Source organism: Pogona vitticeps, chromosome 4 (assembly GCF_051106095.1).
Source record: "Pogona vitticeps strain Pit_001003342236 chromosome 4, PviZW2.1, whole genome shotgun sequence".
Taxonomy (NCBI): domain Eukaryota; kingdom Metazoa; phylum Chordata; class Lepidosauria; order Squamata; family Agamidae; genus Pogona; species Pogona vitticeps.
This window is the reverse complement of record NC_135786.1, coordinates 123,368,966-123,386,073: the sequence shown is the minus strand read 5'-3', so window position 1 is coordinate 123,386,073 and position 17,108 is coordinate 123,368,966. Positions and strand designations below refer to the sequence as shown.

Genomic DNA, 17,108 nt, shown 5'->3' with positions numbered 1-17,108 from the left:
ACTGGAACCTAATGTGATTGCTGCACGGAGGGGAAAGACAGCTGCACAGAGGGCAGCAGAGGTGTGTGCGCACAGGCCCAGTTTAGAGGGAACCTTTGCAGGAAGCCAAATAATCCTAGGCTTTTAAGTAATGCCATACTTGCTATTCGTAGTGCAGTCACAAACATTTGCTAAACTAGTGCAGATCTCTAAACTGTAATGTTTACTGATGTTTACTGATCCTCACTGCTTGGTCCTCCAAGCACAGTAGAATAGAATCCACTAAATAAATAATAATTATCTTTGTACTGTATCTTTGAATGACTGAAATTCATAATAAAATATAAAATAAAATAAAAATAGAATCCATTAAAATGAATAGGGATGCCAAATAAGCTCTAGCTTATTGTAACAGAACTTCGTTTAGTAAAATTTGTTCAAATGATAGGTTTGCCTCTGTAGAGCTGAACATCCCAGAAGTGTTATGTAATTATGCTGGGTGAGAGAGATGAGTTAGAGATATATGATAGTACCTGTTCCTCTTCTTTTCCTTCCCCACAGATGTGAGAAGCTAAAGTGCCAAACCAACCTCATCCTAAGCATGGCTGTGCATCACATTTCTGCAGAGCTTCCTTTGGAACGTTCTAGACCTGAGAGTTTTTAGGGGAGCATCTCCCTACCCCTCCACCTCCACTCTTACACAGGGACAAAATAATAATAATAAATCAGCACTCTTCCACAGCTCAGTTATGAAAGACTTTTGCATGTTAATTCCTCCAAAAATATTTCCATGCTTTGCCTAAGGCACATATTCAAACTCCTGATGTTTGATCCTGCTCAGTTTGTTGTTAATTGCCACAGTGGAAGTATGCGTAGGAGATTCTCACGATAACTGATTTGTTTTCATTCATTTTAATTCACTCTACTCTTAATCTTATCATTGATTTCTGGCTATTTTTAATGTTCTTTTTGCTTCATGTTGTACCTTATGAAACATTTTACTTCATTTCTGGTTTATGGCCTCAAAGGCCTCCCTGTATTAGATATAGACTGTTGGCACACGTTGGCCCCCACTGCAGACACGCCTACTTTGCATTGAAAAGCCTCACTTGATGGACATGTACCATCACTGTCGGATTTTTATTTTAAAAGCCCATAGAAACTGGTCCTTCAGAATCTAGGCCCATCTTTTGGAGACACCTTTACCAGTAATAGATCCAGCACCAGTTTCTCAGTTTGTCTGTTACCAGCCATTAAGACTTGGCACCATCCCAGTTTCAGCCTTTTTTTTTTTTTTTTTTTTTTTTTTGTATCAGACAACTCTGCAGCACATCAGCCTGATTCTCCTTTCTCCTTCAGCAGTTCAGCCACTACAGTATGAACTACTTCAGGCCTGGCTGTTAGCCATGATACTCAGATTCACAAAGCACTTCTAGGCAACCCACCTTAGCTTCTTCACATTCACCTACTCCTAGACCATTTGCAGTCCTCATTTTTTCTAAGGAAGGGAAAGCTAGAGTGGTTTGCCTCAGTGCATGTTTTAATTTTAACCTTCATTTGGTGAACTATTGAATATGGCTTCATTACTGGTGAAATCTGACCAACCCTTTCTGTCCTGCTACCTCTTCTAGCATCACTTGTACTATTGCTAGATAAGACAGTGCAGTTTTAACCCCAGTCATCAAACAATGTGCATTTCATTGGTTCAACATCTGAGACTGAGATTTGTGAACAATCTCCACTCCCAGCGCATTTTGTTCATAACCGTGGCAGCTTCCACTCACTTTTCAAGACTGTTCCCTAAGCCCTGGAACAGGAAAAGATATTTCATCATTTTATTGAAATCCTTTGTGTGGATCCTTTGCTATATGTTTGGGAAGACATATAGAGTGATCAGCCTAGTACTCTTTATTTCCTTCCTAATAGGTGGAATTGCATCTCCCATTGGTGTTGGGATCTTCTCCTGTAGGATGTTCATTTGGTCTTGGAGCCTAAGGGCTGCCACCCCCTAAGACAACTATCATAATCACTTTCAGTCGCTGAGGTGCAAATGACTGCTTCACAAACTAGCTACAGTGCTGGTATCACCAGAACCTATATGGATGCCTGCTGGCATTGGATGGGATTCTCCTACTTGCTTTTTGCCTTTTCACGCTCCTGATTCTGGTTCTGACCCAAATTATGTCTACCTTGTTCTAACCTTGTCACTCCAATATTGGTGGTCTAGAACAGTGGTTCTTAACGTGGGCGATAATGCCCCCCAGGGGGTGATTTTATTTTTCAGGGGGGCGGTAGAACGAAAGGGGCGGCGTGGGGGCGCTGGAGCAAAAGGGGGGGCCCTGGAGTAGGGGGGCCCTGGAGCAAGCCAAACCTGTGAAGATGGCTGCAGCCTTTTTACAATGTGCATGAATATATATTTTCCTCCAATCTTAATTTAGTTTCAGAGTTTTCGTCTTGAAATTTTTAGTTCCTGCATTGCGGTTTGTTTTTATGCCCTTTTTATATTTCTTTTTGCGTCTTAAAATTCGCTTGCAACTAAATCATTAAATGTTACTTTTTTGGGGCATTTCATTTTCTTGGAATTGAATTTTGTTTTCAGGGGTCATTGGATTTAAGTGTCTTAAATAAATAAATAAATAAATAAGTAAGTAAGTAAGTAAGTAAGTAAGTAAGTAAGTAAGTAAGTAAGTAAGATGGGGGGCGATGATAACTTCCTCAATGGCTCAAGGGGGCGTTTCTTTCAAAAAGGTTAAGAACCACTGGTCTAGAATCCCATAGACTCTTAATTTTATTTTTGGTACTTCATTGATACATCCTTCCTTCTCAATTCCAATCTTGATTTGAGCTTTCTTCTTAGCACCAGCTCTGCCGCCGGTATCATTGGGACTTCTCTGCATTCAGCAGCTACTTTTACAGGCCCACTTCTCAGCTGTTCTGCAACCTACTCTCATTTCTTCCATCAGCCATTAGGCCATCAGCAACCACATCCAAAGATTGACTGTTCCTGCTTCTGGACAACCTGAATTTATGACTATTGGGCCCTTGTTGCTATTTCTGCTTTTCATTCCTATATTGATAGTTGTTCAGTGTTTCTTCATGTATAGGTACAGTAACAGCTATAGTAACAGAATGTGTATTTGCTTCTCACCAGTTTTCAAATCTAGCAGTTTTGTTTTGATGTTTTTAAGTTATTGAGCTCTAATACATTCTTTTTTTTATCCAGGTAACAGTACCTATACCAGGATCACAGCTTTCTTTGCCCAACTTTGGATCAGCAGGCCAGCCTTTAATTGCTCTTCCACAGTCCCTTCAACCTCCATTGCAGCACACACCACCACAACCTCAGGCTCAGAATCTGAGTCGGCCAGCACAAGTTGGTCAGCCTTTCAGAGGCTTAATTCCAGCTGGAACTCAGCACAGCATTATAACTGGGAAGGTAAATGCCGTGGTACAAATTCTACTAGTGGGCAGCACATAGATGGAGTCTACTGATGCTCATGAAGTTCCAGGCTGGCTGGACTATGGTGATAGTAGCAAAGGTGTAATGTTTGGAGCCGAAACCAAATTAGGAGAGAATAGCAAATTGAAACATGTGAACAGGAATTAGCTTAGAAGTTATGTGAAGACACAGTGTATCTCATATTTTACCATCTATTCAGTTACTCTGCATGTCTTCGGGCTGCTTAACTCACATATCAATTATCTTCATACCTGTGTTCACAGAGTTGGGCAGTATAAGCTGGGATATGTATAAACGAGGCAGTAGTGTGTTGCAAAGCTCATGTCGTGCACGTCAGCTGCGTCCCACACTGTATTAGTGTATTCACAGCTGTTTGACCCTGTTCAGCCCAAGTGAAGTACATCTGGACCCTGCAGGCCTAAATGTGCTGTCACTCATGTTCTAGCTATGTGTATGTCCCTGAAAAATAAAGTAGTTTTTTTTTTTTTTTGAAAGAAGGGGGAAGATATGGAAATAAATAATATACAGTATATGGATTCTTGCTTAACTTTCCTTGAGGGAGGATGAGAGAGCTACTTGCTCCATTAAGTTACATTTAACTTGTGCAGATGTCATACAATTGAGTTTGGTACAGAGCATTTAAGAACTGTATTATGTTTAGTTTTCCCATTGATCATTTGAGTTACTGAGGTCACATTCATACAGGGGTAAATGCTAATGCATCTAAACAAGTACATAATAGAGAGATTTGTGCAAACATTTCTGGTGTGTTTTTTTTAGATTAGCTTTTACTGCTACTGTAGTAAAGGGAAGCTGTGATTAAATATGATGGGATTCTTGGTGAGCAAGTCATTACAGTGGTGCCTCGCATGACAACGTTAATTCGTTCCGAAAAAATCGCTGTCGAACGAAAACGTCATCATGTGATTTTTAAAAGCCCATAGAAACGCATTAAAACCCAATTAATGCGTTCCTAGGGGCTTAAAACTCATTGTCCAGCAAAGATTCTCCATCGCGCGGCCATTTTCGCTGCCCGTGCAGCGAGGAATCCGTGCCAGAAAAGAGCAGGCGGCCATGTTTTTCACCCGGTGGCCATTTTGAAACCGCCGATCAACTGGCCGAAAATCATCACTTTGCGATAATCTGTTAGCAGAACGGGACCGATCATCGCAAAGCGAAATTCCCCCATAGGGAACATCGTTTTGTGATCGCAAAATCTTCGTCGTGATGCGATATCGTCGTCAAACGGAGTGCTCGTAATGCGAGGCACCACTGTATTTGATTTTAAACTCCTGTGTAACTAATTTTGTTTTCATTCAGATGTCAGACATGGACCTGAAGACCTTTGGAAACAGCATTGATAAACCAGGCACACCTCCAGTTTCTGGGCGAAGCACCACTCCAACTTCTAGTCCCTTCCGGTAAAGAATTATTTTCAAACTAAGCAACACTGTAGAATATGAAAGAGTTTAGTTAAAAATATTGGTGCTAAATTGAAACAGTGTAAAGGCAGCATCTAGACAACGCATAATATAGTCTGAAGATGCATAATTTTAAGTGAGTCATTTGTGAAAAACATGTGTTACAGTTCCAAGAACTGTGTTTTATACAGATAAGCCTCTGATAACATGGAACAAAAAACTATACCATGTATCTCTCATTATTAAAATGTCTTGGCCTGGTTTTTTTTTCTAGTATATAGAATACTGGGGTTATAACACTGACTTGGAATATTTGTACAGTATAGATAAAAATACCAGTTATATACAATCTGGCTTCATTTTGCTTCGGACTGATTTTAGTATTTCCTTTGTAAGGTCAGTGCATCAGTAATTTTGAGGCTGGAGGGCTCAGTTGAGCTACTTTGGGCTCAGATGGAAAGGAGAGTATATTTGGAAACAGGACAATTTATTTTGCAGGAAATATGAAGACAGAATGGCTGCATACTTGCCCATTTCCCCTTTATTTCAACAGAGCTTGAACAGGTGTGTGTCCACAGAATTGTGCTTCAAATACATTTGAATGACAACAAGCAGTGTGACAATTAATGGATTATTATGTGCTGCCAGAAAGAATCTCACATTGCTTCAATTATATTAAGAATGTGCTATTCATTTCATTGTATGTTTTTTGGCTACCCAGTTTGGTGTAATGGATTAGAACTCAAGAGGCCTAATTCAAATCTCTACTCAGCCATGGAAAGTCACATGGAGTGGGGGAGAGGTGGAACCGGTAAAGCCACTCCTCAGATACCTCATATACTGTGCCTGGAAAGCAACAATATTGAAACTTGGTTGGACCTCTAATAATACATGTATAAAACAGCCTTAGAACAAGAGGAAACATCACTTCCTAGAACCAGTAATTGTTTTAACTTAAGCTGGCGAGGGAAAGTTGTAGCAGATTTAAAATCATGCCCCATGCTTGCGAGGTCCCAGAAACAAAAATTCATAATCTTCTACTAGTTATAAGGCATGGCTTTTCCTAATATTTTTTGGAATGTACTGCTTCCACAGAAAACAAAAACAGTCAGGGGATCAAAAAAGAAAACGTTTGTAATAACTGGCTCTCTTCAGAAGAGCTTCTTGGGACCACAAAATAAATTTGCACTCATCCATCCAGATTACTGGCTGTTTTTCTTTAAACTGCTGACTCCAACCCCTTAGCTTCAAAAGCAACCTACAATGTAACATTGAGGGTGGAGATGTTGTGTGCTCATATAAATAGCTTCAGTGGATTGATCCTGACATTAGCCCAGCTGGAGATTGGAATTTAACAGTGTACAGATGGCATGGCATGGCATGGCATCCATAATCTGGATTGTGGTACCTAGGCTAGGTCTTGTCTCTCTTAAAGACCTACGTCAAAGTTTCAGATGATTTGAACGGTTTAAATTCCATCCCAAGAATTTAAGACATTTTTATATTGCATTGAGTGTCGATTAGTAACACAGCCAAGTACAGTAGATTAAACTATCAATCTTCTCTGTAATGTTGTATGATTGTTCAGTGGATGCAGGAGAGAATTAGAATCTCTTGGATATAATCTCAAAACTTCCTAAAGTCCCTTAAGTAACTACACCTTGCATTAAGTCTGTAGAAAATTACTGCCTATTCATTTCGATACACCTTCATTCAAGTAATTGTCCAAGTTAAATTTTATATGGTTGTAGAAAAAAAAATCTGTGCCTAATAAAGAAGGTGACATTTTTCCATGCAGGTAGGGTGTGTGACCTAGAGTTGGTTTTCCATTCAGTCACAGTCTGTCATATGACTCTGATCATATTTTGTGTGAAACCAAGGAACCCCTTTTTGTAGATGTTCGTTTACATTTTTACAGGAGTTCAGAAAGCAAAATCATTTATGTCAGTGGTGCCCAGGAAGCAGGAAAACCAAGTCCATTTGATATTGCAGCATTGCCATTTGAACAGGACTTGGTACAGTTATTGACTCAGTGGGGCTGATTTTTAAAGCATTGACCAGTATTTCAGGTCTTTCAGCTAGGTAGATGCCCAACCCTGAATTGCTGTTCATTCATAAATGATATGGTCACAATATACCCTGCTTGTGTGTAATGTGAAAACTGCAACCTTTTTATTAAGCAAAAAACTTAAATCCAGTTATTAGTGATTTGTATATTGAACTTAATCTGGAAGGAAGTATCAAACCATTACAAAAGTACGTGTAACTGATCTTAATTGTTCCCGTTGTATGAGTGGTAATTTTGACATGCCTCTCACTCATTGTGATATACAGTGGTGCCTCGCATTACGACATTAATTTGTTCCAGCAAAATCGCTGTAGAACGAAAACGTCTTGATGCAAAATTAAAAAGCCCATAGTTATATACATAGTCACTGCAGCCAGAATTTTATATGCCAAAAATTGGAAAAGTCCGACGGTACCGAAACAAGAAGATCTTATAGAGAAGATAAGGGAAACAGCGGAAATGGATATTTTATCAGAAGTGGTGAAGGACTGTCCTTTACAAAAGGCAACTGAAAGATGGGATTTATTCTATAAATGGATTGAGTTAATAGACATCGTATGAAGAGCATACAGTGAAATGAGAACTTACATCTGGAAGGCAGAAAATAGTAAAAAGCAATTTGGAATTTTGATATGGCAATATGTATAGAATGGATGTTAGTATGTTATTGTTTCTCCTTTTCCCCCTTAACCTCAATTCTCTTTTTCCTTTCTGTCACCCCTTGTTAAAAATAAATTTTGGGGGGGGGAGCCCATAGAAACGCATTAAAACCTGATTAATTCGTTCCTAGAAGAAATTCACTGTCCAGCGAAGATCCTCCATAGCACGGCCATTTTCGCTGCCTGTGCAGCGAGGAATCTGTCCCAGAAAAGGGCGGGGAGCCATGTTTTTTACCCGGTGGCCATTTTGAAACCGCCAATCAGCTGGCCGAAAATCATCGCTTTGCGAGAATCGTTTCCCGAAGCAGGGAACCGATCATCGCAAAGTGAAATTTCCCCATAGGAAACATTGTTTTGCGATCGCAAAACCTTCAACGTAAAGCGATTTCATCGTAAAACGGAGCGCTCGTAATGCGAGGCACCACTGTACAGTGAATTGTTCCTGGCTTTGGTAACAGCTGACTTTTTCTAAGTAATGCCCTGTTTATCTTCTGGAATGAGGTTACATATGACTATTGTCACATTAGGTATTTCCACTGTTATGCCCCATATGTTAACTGACTTAACATGTTTTCTGTCTCAGGGCTGCGTCTACAAGTCCGAATAGTCAGTCCAATAAAATGAACACCATTGTGTACCAGAAGCAGTTTCAGTCGGCAGCTGTGAGAATGACCCAGCCTTTTCCTCCTCAGTTCGCACCCCAGGTGGGCAGCAATTGCTTTTCTGCCAAAGGGCTAGGATTTGTCACTAACCATAGCTTAGCCTTGTTTCAGATGTGCTTCTAAATGCAGGGATGTCTATTGGATTATAATTAAATCTCCTTTCCATAAATCTAATTCATATCAGTTTTCTAATACTTGAATGAAAATATTTTACTTTCAATAACTTTCTAAAGTTGAGGACTTGGATAGCTCTGATGCAGGCAGCTGGCCACAGGTGTCTCCACACAGCGTCTAATACAACTGAGTGTTAAACATCAGCAGACAAATTACTGTTCACAATCAAATGGAAACATCTAAGAGAAGGGTCCCAGTTTGTGCCTCAGACATCCTGACAGACATTAGGATGTGAAGCACCAAGAATGTCTCCTGAAAAAGATTGGAATTGTGCAAGTTGGCAAAGCTCCTTCTGCGCAGCCTCCATTCATTTCGCTGGGGCTTGCATATAAATTTCTGGTGAATATTGTGTTTTCATCTGAAATGCAGCTGTGGGGCCATCTTCCAAGATACACATCCCTTAAAAATCAGCACCCATTAGATGGGGCAGTACTTCCACAGTGCAGGTGCTATCATGTGCCTGAAAAGGAAGGAGAGGTGAGATGAGTGCTTTTATCCCTAGATTGCCCAGAATGTTTCAAATCTAATTTGAGAGTGCTGGAGTTTATCTGAAAGTATAAATGCAGTTCCTGCATCTTAATGTATGTTTGAGTATGTTTCTCTTTTTCCCCGTTGCCCTCCCCCACCAATCTTGAATGTGCTATGGCGGTTTTTAAGCACACTCCCCACCTTAGGATCTACCCTGTCAAGTCCTCCACATATTGCCAATCTTAACTAAAATGCATCTGATGCATTTGGCACTAATTGGGAATGGAGGCCTGCTCCTTCAGAGAAGCCACCATGTGATCAGGTTGGCCATTTTGCTAATAGCTAAATGTCTCTCTTTTTGTTGTTGTTTCTTCCCCCACTTAGATTCTCTCTCAGCCTAACCTGGTCCCTCCATTGGTAAGAGCCCCACATACTAACACCTTCCCAGCGCCCGTTCAGAGGCCGCCAATGGCACTGGCTAGTCAGATGCCACCTCAGATGACCACAGGCCTTTTGAGCCACCCTCGTTTGCCACATGTGGCCAGGGGTCCTTGTGGATCACTGTCTGGAGTCAGAGGCAATCAGGCCCAGGCTGCGATGAAGGCCGAACAAGACATGAAGGTTAGTATTTTTGAATGGCCACGCTGTGTTAACCACAGTTGAGTCTTAAAGGTTTGCAAGGCAAAACACTACTTTTTGTTTAAGATGCAGATATCTTTTTCTGCAATGGCCACATAGAAACTCACACTCAGATATTGCAAAAAATATAGTAGCGATAATCATAGTTAAATGTTAAAAGAAAGCAGGAACCCAATGAACTGCAGAAATTCCAGCACTTTTGAAGAATTTGCCTGCTTTTAATGAGCAAATTCCAATGTGATACTAGCATGGAAACCTCCTCTCCACCCCACAGGGCCTGACAGACCTCTGATGCAGTGGAAACCTGTTCCAAAGGGAGAAGGCTTTCAGGGCATATAGGAGGCTATGGGAAGGAGGAGCTAATCCTCCATTTCTGCCAATGGAAGCACACTGTTGGATACTGCCCATTGGATGCAGCCTGCTACTAAGCAGATCACACTCTGGCATTCTCTTCTGTTTGATTGCACAAAACTGATTAGTTAGAATCATCTAACCATAGCTGCATTTCACTGCATAACATTGTTTGAAAACACTTGGAGACCCTTCTGGATGAAATAAGATGCTTTATCTTTTGTATATGAGCTGTGATAACAGAGTCTGTGAGAATTGCATGAAATCAAAAGAAATGAGCCCAGATGGTTGCTAGCATATCTGTTGCATACATTCATGAATCAGGTCTTTCTCTAAGACTGAGAAGTATTGTTTTCCCCCTCTAGTCAGGACAATCTCCAAGCACCTCTGTTGAATGAGTTATCTTACTTGTTCAAGTGATTGTTAGTCTTTGCATGTAAGGAACATAAGTAAGAGCCATTTTGGATCATACTAAATAGTTGTTTGTTTCCACAGCGGCTAACCATGTGTCTGTGGTAAGTCCACAAGCAGGACATAAGTACTGTCATCTTGCTTTTATTGCCCAGCATTCATAAGGCATCTGACACTGGAACTGACATATAACCATCATGACTAGTGTATATTTAATGTGGAGCATTTATATGCTGTCTTCTTGTTTACAGACACAAATAACTTTGAATATTTAATTGAATATTAAATCCACAGGAAAAAAATGTACAGCAGACTAATAAAAATAGAATGAGTTTTTTAAAATTAATTTAAACTAACTTTATAATCCATGGTCTGGGCAAATGTTTAAGACATCTTCATTTGATTTAGAAATATTTCAGATTTGGCACCAGGCAGACTTACAGTTGTAGGGTGGAAAAATCTCCCATTTGCATTGTCATAAAGTTAAAAAAAAAACCCAACTCCAGCTACCATGTATTCAGATTAAGAAGTTTCTTTGAGGTCCTCTACTTACATTTGTCTTTTTGCTACTGGAGAAATTCTCTTAATGTTTTGTGTTACTTTTTATCCACTTCAGTACGGCTTTCAGTAACCAGTAATGATAGTTTTTGCTGTTTATAAGAGATAGCCACACTACTTTGTCCAGTAATTTGGTATGCATGAATTACAGGAAAATCCCACACTATTCTTCAAGTTGTTATATAAGTGAAAATCTAGCATCTTTGATTATCATTTCTGTTAAAAGTGCTCACAGTTATGATTGAACTAAATGCCCAGTGGTTAAACAGTGGTATTTCTTGTGGTTCAGCCCTGAAAATGCATGTTTGAACTTTCAATGAAGATGGTTCATTGAAAGTAAGAAGTTTTTCTCTCCTATAGAGGGTTGTGTGGAGCACCTGATTGTGTAGAGTTGCAACATACTGCATTTTAAGAGGAGTAGCTCTTGCTGACACTGTCCAATTATTACAGTTGAAGAAAAGTAGTAGGAGCTAACTCCACACCTTCAGCAGGCCTGATGGGTGTTTTGCACAGTAATTATAGTTGTTGCTGGTTCTCTGTGGTACTCAATAATGTCTCCCAGCAACATAAACATTCTTGAACTTCTAGGCATCTCCAGTTGGAACAGAACTTGAAGAACCAATGGGATTTTGTTACAGTTAAAAATAAATCTGTATCAGTTCTAAGTTGATCCGTGGAATTAAAGCCCATTATAATTTAATGGGGCTTTTAAATAAATGTACATAGAATCAAGGTTTGCAACTAATAGCATTATCTGTTGTTTATTTTCGAGCATCCATTTCTCCTTGAGTGTGTGGGAGAGTGAAGGATAATCAGGACTTACACTATGGGATTGGATTGGATAGCCATTTGGGCTCCTCCCAAGCCATGTACTGCCTCTAGTGAGTTTTAGATTCTAAAGAGTTCAGAATACGTATGAAGCATTGCAGCAAACTATTTTGTCTGGTATTCCAGTAATGAGGTGTGTGAGTCCCAGCTTGTGTGTTGTTACTGTGGTCGGTAGTAAAGGATTTTATTTTAAAGGATCCTGACCAGGACACTGTGCAACCTGAGCACATTGAATAAATAATTTTAATTTCTGGTCTGTCCTGTATTTAATTTTGTTTTCTTTTGTTGTTTAAATTAAGGCAAAACAGAGAGCTGAAGTCCTTCAGTCTACACAAAGATTCTTTTCTGAGCAGCAGCAGAACAAGCCGCCTGGGGGCAAAATTCAAAAAGTGGGTGACAATGTGAATAAAGGCCCTGAGCCGCTGGCCGACTCCTCCTCAGGAGCATGCCAGGACAAAGCAGAGGAGAAGCAGAGTCCTGCACCTGCCACTATCCCCAAGCCGGTTAGAACTGGACCAATCAAGCCTCAAGCTATCAAGACAGAAGAAACAAAATCATAAGTGCTGAGTGCATTTCTGTTACTATGGGGGTTTTTTGTATGGAACGACAGCAGCACAAACCTATAGCCAGCCCAAAAGGGCAAGGCATGCTCTTTCAAGGTTGTGTGTGGGATAAAGAGATGCAGATGTGAACAGCTACAGGCTCGAAAGGTCTGGTGATCTTGAGGCATGTAGTTTCCATGCCACCCCATGAATGAGCTTGATCTTTCTGAACAGAGTGTGATCTTTCCTTTCCAAGGATGTCAGATGAGACCTAATTTTCCCAAGGCATCTTCTTAGCTGAAGGTAAACATTCTACTCTTTGTTGCTGCTGTTTCTTTTTGGGAAGAGAGGCATAACACAGAAGGCCTTCCTGAACAACACTGGGTTTGGTTTTATGTTACTCGGTGTCCTGACGGAGTATTATAATGAACCAAGAAAATTTGAGGCAATTGGTAAGTGACACAGAGCAGCTTAATCACCCCTGCCCTTTTTAAAAAATTCCCTGCCCCCTACACACACTTCATTCTCTAAATGTTGTTTGTCAGACTTCTGTAAAAGGCAGGTTGTGGCTGCTGCTAATTTGATATACTGAACTCAACTAAGTTTAAAAAATGTCAGTGGGCCCCCTTGTTACTCTCACACCAGATATGCAGACTTTCTGAGACCCTTTTTAGGAGTAGTATCTTCATTCTCCTTGAGCTGTCGCTGAGTAGCACTCGGGAAAAGAAAGCCTTTGGCCTCCAGATGGCTTTCAGCTTATGTCTGTATAGATCAGCAAGCACTTGACATTGTGCCAGAAGAGTAAGCATCTTATAAAATGGCACATTCTTATATCAGAGCTGCATCGCACCTACTTGCTCACTCCGTGGCGGGAAATAGAATCAAGTCAAATAATGCCTTCTTAAATTGTATCCTTCTAGTAGTATAGCTGTAGGAGAGTACTGTATGATAACTTCTGTGAATGTAAAATACCCATACTTGCTTATGATATGTAGTTGTGACTGTGCTATAGCAGAGCTGTTCAATAATGTTACTCTAGACTTTTCAGGCAATGGTTGGAAATTAACACAATCACCACATGCCACACCAGTTGCAGAACTGGCTGTTTTCTCTAATAAATTCCTTTTCTTCCTCTTTCCTTCCCCACTCTTTCCTGGAACAGAGTGAGCTAAAAGTCTAATGTGTATAATTTTGTTCAGATGACAGCAGAAGCTGGGAATTGCTGCTATTGATGCCTAGTGAAATGCTATTGGTTATCTTTTTTATATAAATATTATAATTTGAAGTTTTCAAAACTTAGCTGTGATGTCAGCTTTGGGGAAGAGATATCCAATTGTACTGTGAGTTGGCATTGTACAGAAATTAACAGCCATATTGGTCTAGAAATGTTTAAACTTTTTCATTTGTACAGGGGTAACGCACTGTATTAAATATGTAAGGTCTTATTTACATGGGTTTGATTACAGAAACTAATAAAATATTCTCTACATAAAATGCTTGGAAGTGTTACGCTTTTGTTATATCAGTTGAATGTCCAGTGTAGTAATGGGCCTTCCTAGTAGCTGGGTAAGGTAGACATGCTTCACATGAGCCTCTCACTTTTACCAGCTCTTCACCTTCATGGTTGCATCAAGTGAATTCTATTCATAAGGGTTTTGTTTTGTCTTGTTTTCAGGAATTATGCTCTGCCCATCAGGAAGTATCTAGGATACTTCCCCAAAATTAAAATAGTATTCAAAAATAAAATATTAAAACACTGTTTAAACAATTAACATACTAGTGGTCAGCAAAAATTAAAACAAAAGGCAATCCTAAAGCAATCAAGGGATGAATGAAATAGCCTTGAAAAATGAAAAGGCCTTCTCATGGCAGCAAACTGACATCAGTATTGGCATCATCCATACTTCTCCAGGCAATCAATTCCAGAGTCAGGGACTTACTATTAAGCAGATGATGAGGCAAGCAGCCTTTCCTACACAGTTATATACTCTCATAATATCAAAATCTAGGGCACAGGTTCACAGTTTGAGAATTATAACAGTGTGCTGGTATTTAACTAGGTGACACCTTCAGGCCACTATGAGAGCCCTGAACCCTTGAGAGCTCGCTCCTCATCTTAAACTGCCTTCAAGTGCCCCCTATCCAGGCCCTGTGACATCATCATCTTCAGTAAGGCATTTGATAAGGTGGACTACAACCTACTTCTGCGTAAGATAGGATAAAGTGGGATAGCCAGCGCAACTACCAAATGGATTTGCAGCTGGCTGACCAACTGCACTCAACGTGTGGTCCTGAATGGAACCACATCTACGTGGAGGGAAGTGTGCAGTGGGGTCTCTCAAGGTTCTGTCTTGGGGCCAGTGCTCTTCAACATCTTCATAAATGACCTGGATGGGGGGATTGAAGGAGTACTCATCAAATTTGTGGATGACACAGTGCTGAGGGAAACTGCTAATACTCTGGAAGATAGACTCAACATTCAGGAGGATCTAGATAGACTTGAACATTGGGCCTTATCCAATAAGATGCAGTTCAGTGGTGGAAAATGGATGAGTCAGCAGTGTGCTGCAGCTGCCAAGAAAGCCATCACAGTCCTAGGCTGCATCCACAGGGGGATAGCATCAAGATCACGGGAAGTGATAGTAACCACTCTATACTGTGCTGGGGAGCCCATGCTTGGAGTGCTGCGTCCAGTTCTGGTCATCACAATATGAAAAAGACACTGGGGCACTGGAAGGGGTGCAGAGAAGAGCAACAAAGATGATAAGAGGACTGGAGGCTAAATCCTATGAAGAACAACTAAAAGAACTAGGTATGTTTAGCTTAATGAACAGAAGACTGAAGGGAGACATGATAGCAGTCTTCTAATATCTGAAGGGTTGCCACAGGGAAGAGGGCATCAATTTACTCTCCATTGCACCTGAAGATAGGACAAGAACCAATGGGTAGAAACTCGTCAAGAGGGAGATCCAACCTGGAAATTAGGAATTTCCTGATGGTGAGAACCATTAAGCAATAGAACAGCTTGCCTCCTGATGTTGTGGGTGTCCCATCGCTGGAGGTTTTCAACAAAAGATTGGCCAGCCATCTGTTCGGGGTAGTGTGAGATCTGGGATGGTATGAGGTCTCCTGACTTGGGCAGGGGGTTGGATTAGAAGACCTCCAAGGTCCCTTCCAACCCTACTACAATTCTAGGAAATATCGATGTCAGAGGGCCTCTTGATGTTTTTATACCACTCACTGTCTTGAGCTAACAGAATTACTGTAAATATAAAAGTACAACTTCATGTCTCCATAGGAAAGACACGAGCAGCATGGACCTACATGACAAATAAGCCCCAGTTTAGTGGTAGGCAGAAGGCAATACTGATCTTCCTAACGGATCAGGCAGGACATCTGTAAGCAGCCCCTTATCTCCAAAGAGATTTATGGGGGTGCCGGAGACTGGGATGAGTCCGAAATCCAGACAAACCTCTGACTGCTGAGCAGAGCCACTTAGGTCTCAGCAAGGTCCTGTCTAAACTTCTTCCTCAACAGCCAATCTCCTTTAGTAAGAAAGCAACACACACAGATAAATCCATGAGTTATACTCAGAATAATCTGGCTCTAAATCTTTGGTAGCAAACACACATGGCCAATTAGACATTCAGCTAGTCTGTACCAGAACCAATGCATGCAGATCAAATCATTACTGCTTTATTGAAAAGAATTGCTTTAGAAAAGGTTTCAGTTGATAGTAAAATAGTTCAGTAGGTACATTTTCATATCAAGACAAACGGAATACTCCCCTCCCCACTCCAGCTGGAAAAATAAAGAAATAGAATTATGCTAACTAATAAAAAGCATAACACAGTCCATCTCACGTGTCTTGGGTCTTCATAGGCTGATGCTAGATGAAATCCAGTTGACTTCCATCAGTCCATGGTAGGAAAAATAGTCCATAGCAAAGCTACAAACCATTATGGGAAAAAGCACGTGTCTGACCTTTCTCAGTCCAACTCCATCTTTTTTCAACTCCTTACCAACTTCCTTCTTCTTCCCAGAATTCTTCATAAGGAACACCCCCTCCTGGGTCTTGTTGTTCCGCCTAACTTTCTCATGGAGCTTCAGTTGTTATCATACTTTGTGGCAGAATTATTTTGACTACGAAAGTCTCTGCTCTCTGCTCATCTTAGCAACGAGATAACCAGAGAGCGAAGCTTCTCTGAAACAGCATGAAAAACTTACCTACTACAGAACAGACTTTAAATCAAGATGGATGCTATTGGGACAATCTTAGGACTACATATCCCATTCTAATACACATAAAAACACAAATCATCACAACATCTACCTCCCTAGTGTTAGAAAATACAGTAAACAAAAGCCGCAGCACACACTTATGGTGGCTAAATTATAGTGACATTTAAGTTTGAAAGGATCACAAACTCAAGTTTTTGTACTCAAATGTCCAGGCTTGGAATTGTTTGATTTCATATCTCTGTGCCTGACTGTTTGGTGGATCTTGGAATTCTAGAGCAGCCATTTTCAGCAGATTTCTTCACATGTCACCTTATAAGGTTTGTTATACAACTTACACCATCCTGATTCAGCCTCTTATTTCATATTGTGTTTTTGGCCGTGCCCCCCCCCCCAAAAATAGTTTGAAAATAGCTGTTCTACAGTACAATGAAGTACATCATGCACCAGTTTCCTTTGACCTCTAAAAACAGTGCCATGTGAGCGTTCACTACAAATACTGGATCTGCCCCACACACCCAATATCTAATCAGAAGCTTCTCTTGACACTACCTCAGATATACAGTACACACAGTTTCCTACAAAGAGACTGAGACAACAGCTCAAAAGGGCTTTTAATGGTCATTGCCAGGTATGAAATGCCTTATCA

The 17,108-nt window shown here is 40.5% G+C and overlaps 1 protein-coding gene across 23 annotated transcripts in view; it reads left to right on the top strand.

The window, feature by feature from the left end:
* Positions 1 to 13,714, top strand: part of PRRC2C (proline rich coiled-coil 2C) — a 126,100-nt gene extending 112,386 nt beyond the window's left edge. For 11 of the 23 annotated variants that reach the window (XM_020798528.3, XM_078392423.1, XM_020798533.3 and 8 more), the window contains 6 exons: positions 3,203 to 3,415; positions 4,760 to 4,860; positions 5,359 to 5,424; positions 8,171 to 8,291; positions 9,276 to 9,512; positions 11,978 to 13,714. In XM_020798528.3, coding sequence (XP_020654187.3) covers positions 3,203 to 3,415; positions 4,760 to 4,860; positions 5,359 to 5,424; positions 8,171 to 8,291; positions 9,276 to 9,512; positions 11,978 to 12,238 — 999 coding nt within the window. In that variant the 3' untranslated portion in view covers positions 12,239 to 13,714. The remainder of the gene's footprint in view (positions 1 to 3,202; positions 3,416 to 4,759; positions 4,861 to 5,358; positions 5,425 to 8,170; positions 8,292 to 9,275; positions 9,513 to 11,977) is intronic. The other 12 variants (XM_078392425.1, XM_078392424.1, XM_020798532.3 and 9 more) reach the window with 3 other exon arrangements.
* The last annotated feature ends 3,394 nt before the right edge of the window (positions 13,715 to 17,108 follow it).